At 62.9% G+C, this 6,021-nt stretch overlaps 1 protein-coding gene across 1 annotated transcript; it reads left to right on the top strand.

Annotated features, from left to right (window-relative positions):
- The first annotated feature begins 206 nt into the window (after positions 1-206).
- Positions 207-4,476, top strand: UPK3BL2 (uroplakin 3B like 2). Its single transcript, XM_006733913.3, has 6 exons — positions 207-369; positions 1,852-2,004; positions 2,186-2,405; positions 2,900-2,976; positions 3,256-3,376; positions 4,181-4,476. The coding sequence occupies exons 1-6, from the start codon at positions 291-293 to the stop codon at positions 4,287-4,289; spliced, it is 759 nt and encodes a 252-aa protein (XP_006733976.3). The 5' UTR covers positions 207-290; the 3' UTR covers positions 4,290-4,476.
- The last annotated feature ends 1,545 nt before the right edge of the window (positions 4,477-6,021 follow it).

The following is a 6,021-nucleotide window of genomic DNA, read 5'->3' as shown; positions in this document are numbered from 1 at the left end:
GGGCTACCTGGACCTGGAGCTTGGAGTCAGGGGTGGGAGGGTCCGGGCTTGTCCTGGTGGCAGCTACTGATTGTTCTCTTCAGACCCCTCCCTGGGATGCCAAACCCATAGGGCCAGCAGATTCTGCCCCCAAACCTGTCCAACCAGTTGTTTGGGAAGAGGGGGCACCTGGGAGGAGCTGCAGGAGGTGCCAGAAGCAGCCGCCTCAATCCCCCCGGCAGTCAGCGGAGGCTCGGGGGCGCTGCGGACAGACCCTGGGACAGACAGACGGTCAGACGCTCGGCCTGGCCATGGGGCTCAGTGGGGGTCGGTATCCGCTGCTGACGCTGTGGCTGCTGCTGACCGGCCTCCAGCGGGGGACAGGCCTGGGTGAGTGAAGCTGCCTCCCAAGCCCCAAGTCTGGGGACTGGGTCCTGGGTGGTTCAGGGGAGATGGCCCACCAGAGAGGTCACAAGACAAACACCTGTCCCCACACCCCAAGACGGGAGAGTGAGCAATGCTTCCTCTCTCTCTTTAGGGTTCTCATCCCCACGCCTCCTGAGCCCCCATCCATTCTTGCCAGTGCCTCCCCTCCTTCCCTTCCTTCCTGTCCCTGAGGGGAGGTTTAAAGAACAACGCCCCCAACGAAGCTCTCCCCGGTGGCTGCAGGTCACTGTGGGCTCTTAAACTGGAGTTGCTTAGAGGTCCAGCCCCCCATCTGGGCTGCTCCCCTCCTTCTCCCTCGTCTAGCGGACACTGAGTCCCTGCTGGGCCTCAGAGACAGAAGTGGGGGCTCTGAGGAAGGAGAGGTCTAGCCCTGAACCTTCAGAGCTGAATGAAATGGAAATGAATCATGCTGAACAGAACCGAGAGAGGGCGAGGGCTCTGGAGACGGGCAGGAAAGCCGCCTCCCCTTTCCGCTACCCTCCAGTGCTGGGGGCCGGGGAGAGACGGGGCATTGCCCTCAGGGGAGCCTTCTGGACAGAGAGGCTGAGTCCTGAGTCTGTGCTGCCCCCACCCCCATCTCTGGCACGGGGGCCCAGGCTGCCCTTCCCCAAGTGAGGCTGTGAGGGGCTGAGAGGGGGACAAGATCCAGAAGGGGAAGGTGCCTGGGGCAGGGTGGGAGGTGACACAGCCCTGGGCCGGGAAGAGAGGATAAGCCAGGACATCTCCCGGGGGGTACACGTCTGGGCCTGGGGTCTTGGTGGAGACCTTCCTGTGTCTCCCCCCCATCCCCCCAAGCCACTCATTCCTCTCCTCAAGCAAACCAACCTGGACCATGCTGGAGGGACTTGAGAGGTGGGTAAACTGAGGCCCAGAGAGTGCCAGAGCACACGGTCACTGGGCTCTGTCAAGTCCAGTCTAGGGTTTAGGCTCAGGCTCAGGCTCCCCGAAATCTGAGTCTCACCCCGACCAGGCCTAAGACCCTTTCCCCAGAACTGTGTACACTGCTGGGGGAGGGGCCTCCTGTGCCTCCATGCCTTCCCCCAGGCCCTGCCTGTGGCAGGGACCCCAGTGTCAGGTGGGGCAGGACCTCCCTCCCGACCTCCCACAGTGCCTACCCCTAGTAGGCTAGCAAGGCAGGGGGCATTGGCTAGACTCAGGCTACCCACCCATGTCCCATGGGCACAGAGTTGCTAAGGAGCCCTCCTGATTAATGTCTGACTGAAGCTTCCAGGAAAAGCCTCCATGCCTCCCTCAGATCGGGGCTCCCAAATCAAGTCTGTGCCTCCCCCCTTAGACTGGGGCTTCCAGGACCATGACTCCTCCCTCAGACTGGGGCTTCCAGGACCATGGCTCCCACCTCAGACTGGGCTGTGGGGGCTTGGCTGTCCTGTTGAGCATCTTCTGTCTGCCCCCCACCTGCCCCAGAGTGCATCGGCTATGTGCCCCAGCTTGCAAGCCCCACCCTGGCAGGGACACTCACCCAGTCTACCTTCACGCTGGAGCAGCCATCGGGCCAGTTCAGTCACCTCAACATCTCTGACTTGGACGCCATCTGGCTGGTGGTGGCCCACAGCAACGGTGGGTGCTGCAGGGCGCAGGCCTTGCTGTTCCCTCTGTGAAATGGGCGGGAGGCCTGGGAGGAGCCGCCGGTGTCAGGGGAGGGGTGGGCAGGGGATGTGGCAGGAGGGCTGTCTGGCCTGGCGGGAGGGGAGGAGCCTGCCCCTGCAGCCCACACCATCTGCCCTGCGGCTACCCTCAGCCACCCCGAACTTCACTGCCCCGCGGAGGGTGGAGGACATCCCAGCCCCCGCTGACCTCACCCAGAGGGGCTACTACCTCACGCTGATGGCCCACCGGTCGCTCTACCCGGGCAACCAGTCTGGGAACCAGCTCCGGGTCCTCCGCGTTGGCAATGATACCGGCTGCTTCCCGGCCAAACGGGGCTGCAACACCCCCCTGCCGGGCCCGGGCCCCTACCGGTGAGCTACCGCCCCCCCCCCCCTGCCCCGGGCCCCAACCTGCGCCTGGGGCAGCTCCCAGCTGAGGGCAGGGAGGCCTTGGGGAATTCTGCCTTCTTTCTCCAGCAGAGGGCCCCCCACTTGGGCCTCTGCTCCCATGGGCCTTCTGGGCCCCGCAGGTGGTTTCCCCTTCCAGGCAGGGGGTGCCGCAGCCCCATCTCCCCTCACTCAGGGCTTGATTCACTGATGTTGGGTGCTGGGGATCTAGACCGTTCCACACACACTTCCTAAATGAGGACATTAAGGCCCAGAGAGGCTGAGAGATGCACCCAAGGCTACACAGCTGGGAAATGTCACAGCTGGAATCGGAGCCCCTTCTGGTGGGTTCTAAGGCAGGCTTTCAGGCCCAGTCTCTGCTCCTTCCCCCCCACTCTCCAGGCACTGGGAGTCAAGGGGTCAGACTGACAGGGGCCAGGGCCAGAGGCCTCACCCCCAGTCCTGGGTCTCCTCCTCAGAGTGAAGTTCCTGGTGATGAGGGACAGGGGACCTGTGGCTGAGACAGAGTGGTCCAGCGAGACCCGCCTGCAGCAAGGTATGGGAGCGGCCAAATGAGCAGGTCAAACACTGGGGCTGGGGACTCCGGGGCCTGGGGGGCTCCCGAGGATGGGCTTGGCTGGGGGGAATGGGCCACCCCGCCATCAGGGCACCATTACCACCCTGCTGTCTGCAGGTGCCCTCCCCCAGCGTGGGAGCCCCCAGCTGGGGCGAGGGATGGTTAGTCTGGAGGCTGGTCCAGGTCCCCCTGCTCAGGTCAGGTCTCTCCTCCCCGCCCTTCTCTGCCTGCCTGGGGGACCCCCCTCCCGACCCTCAGCTGAGGCACTGCAGGCTGCCCCAGGGCCCCAAAGCGCGGGCGCCGTGGTCATCATTGCCATTTTGTCGGTCCTGCTGGCTGTCCTCCTCACTGCCCTCCTTGCTCTGCTTATCTACACCTGGTAAGTGGACAGGGTCTGGGCCCCCTGGGAGGGGTGGGGTCTCTGACCGGGACCACCTCTTATGCCCCTCCCCCTCCCTGCCCAGAAGACAGCAGGTCATGGGGGTGGGTGTGCATGTATGAACCCCTCCTCCTTTGTCCCTCTCTGCCTGCGTATTGCCCGGGTGGGGGACGGTGGTGGCAGGGGCGTGCCCACGCTCTCGGAGAGCGCACCACTCGCCCCCTGGCGGCAACAGCCGGAATTGCGAGTGGGGGGCTCACAGCGGACCCTCCAGTGGGATACACCCAAGTAGCGGAGAATTGCTTTTAGTCCGAGAGCTGAGCTTTGCCTCAAAACTTCATCCAGAGCTCGGATGCCGGGGCCTGGTGAACCGGGGGTGCCGGAAGGCTTCCTAGAGGAAAGGGGAAGCCTGGTGTCTGGGTCGGATCTGGGGAGGAGGGGAGGAGAGCAGTTCTGGGAGAGAGAGGGGGTGTCTGGGGTGGGGGAGGATTTCTGGCAGCCAGGCAAGCCCGGGTCTTGATTCCCAGCTGAGGAAAAGGGCTGTGTCCTGAGAGCCAGAGGGAGCCAGTGGAGGGCTTGGATCAGGGGGGATGGGCAGATCCTGGGGTGCAGGGAGTAGAGGAGAGTGGGGGCGCTGGGAGGGCACAGCTGGATTTGTGAAGTTTAGAGGAATAGCCCGGTTCCCTTTGGTTAAGCCAGCCTGGCCGGTGAAGCCTCAGTTTCCCCAATGCTCCTATGCCTAGAGCTCCAAGCTGTGGGACTTGGATCAGGCCCTACGTTCATCTTCTCTCCCCTCCCCTCAAGCTATGACACCCGTGGGAGCACTCCCATTTCGGGCCCTGAGCAGTCGGTGTACGTGAGAAGATACGACACGCACCACGTGATCAGCCTTCCGGCCGTGGAGGACTCCTGAAGGGTCCTCATCTGCCCCTCAGCCTCCTCCCTGGTCCAGGCTACAGATCCTGGGCTGGGGGCACGCCCTGCCTTTTCTGGAGCCCCGGGGAAGAGAAAGCTTCCAAGTGAGGGTGGGGGAAGGGTGTCCTTAGCCCCAAATTGTGCCTGTCCTTGTCAGAAATAAATGTCCCCAGCACCCCCCTGCACATCTGTGTTGTTGTACACCTGAGCAGTCTCCCTGAACCCCTATCCCCAGCTTCCCTGGGGCAGGGGCAGGTACTCAGGAGGATATAGCACCAGGGGTGAGACCTGGGGTCCTAGGCTGGCTGAGTCATCTGGGTCCAGGTAAGCTTCTCTTCTGGCCTCAAGTCTCCCTCTCTGGAACATGAGGATGATTACACTGGCCTCACTGGGCCGAGGTTACACTAAACCAGTGAGGTCGATGTGTACATCCTGTCCTGCGAGTGTCCAGCACTGGCTGTCCATCCCCCAGCATCCTCCCTGTGCTCCCCTCTCCAGCTGGCCCTCCCTGTGGCCCCCCTCTGGCTGGAGGGCTTAGAGCCTCCAAGCTTCACACCCAGCCCGAGGCTCACTCTGGGCGTGGGGGGCAGGTCATGCAGGTGAAGCTGACCCTGGCCCCAAATCTAATTCTGGGGTGTCCAGCATTTGTGATCATCAGCCCCACTCTGGGCCAGGCTCTGCAGGGGGGGAGATGCCCCATGCAGGGTCCTGCCCTCAAGCTGCCGCGTCCTGTAGGGGGGAGGAGAGGAACACCAGCACTTCAAGGAATGGAGGGAATGCAGGTGCCAGAGATCCAGAAGAGGCTTTCTGGGCAGGTGTGGCCTTGGAGAAGGAGCAGGCCTGTGCCAGGCGACGCAGGAAGGGTGCGCAGGTGGAGGGAACAGCATGTGCAAAGACCCGGAGCCACCAGGGGCTGGTGGATGGGCAGGTTTGGGGTGGCTTGAGGATAGGGTAAGGGATGGCAGGGAGGCTGGGGGGCAGCCTGTGCACATGCCTCTGGGACCGGGGGCAGGGAAGGAAGGTGCTGGCTCGGTGCCCAGGTGCCTCTCTCTGGGAGGTGCAAATGGCCCTAATTGGTTTACTAGCCGGTGCAGACACATCCGGATCCTGCTCTGGAGGAAATGCTCACATGATCACGGGGGAGCCGGGCTGGAGGGGCAGGGAGGGGAGGGGGGCCAAAAAGGCTCCCACCCCCTGCCTAGGTCAGCCTCAGCCTCTCCATAGCCTTTGAGGAGCAGCCAGGAGCCCCAACCCTGGGGCTGGGTGACTCTGGACACATCGCTTACCCTCTCTGGTCCTCAGTTTCCCTCTATGTAAAAAGCGGGGGTTGGGGCACCTGGGTGGCTCAGTCGTTAAGCGTCTGCCTTCAGCTCGGGTCATGATCCCAGGATCCTGGGATCGAGCCCCGCATCGGGCTCCCTGCTCAGCTGGGAGTCTGCTTCTCCCTCTCCCTATCCCCCTGCTTGTGTTCCCTCTTTCGCTGTGTCTCTCTCTGTCAAATAAAAAAAAAAAAAAAAAAAAAAGCAGGGGTTGAGCTGGGTGACTAAGGTCCTCGCTGCACAAACCGATGCCCTGTAGGGTCAGGCCTGGCAGGAAACAGATGGCAAGCTGTTTGGCAGGGCAATTGAGAACATTTACAAAGGTGTGGTCAGCATGCTAAGGGAGCCAACAGGAGAGGGCCCTGACCCAGGCCACCCAGCGCTCCTGTACCTGAGGGGCCCACGGGAGGG

This window comes from Leptonychotes weddellii, chromosome 5 (genome assembly GCF_054177405.1).
Source record: "Leptonychotes weddellii isolate Sample4059 chromosome 5, ASM5417740v2, whole genome shotgun sequence".
Lineage (NCBI taxonomy): Eukaryota > Metazoa > Chordata > Mammalia > Carnivora > Phocidae > Leptonychotes > Leptonychotes weddellii.
The sequence above is the reverse complement of the archived record's forward strand: the minus strand, read 5'-3'. Positions and strand labels throughout refer to the sequence as shown.

Coding starts and splice junctions, on each gene's coding strand:
- UPK3BL2 (XM_006733913.3), top strand. CDS start 291: ATGGGGCTCAGTGGGGGTCGGTATCCGCTGCTGACGCTGTGGCTGCTG. Junction 370..1,851: donor CCAGCGGGGGACAGGCCTGG/GTGAGTGAAGCT, acceptor CACCTGCCCCAG/AGTGCATCGGCTATGTGCCC. Junction 2,977..3,255: donor CGAGACCCGCCTGCAGCAAG/GTATGGGAGCGG, acceptor CCCGACCCTCAG/CTGAGGCACTGCAGGCTGCC.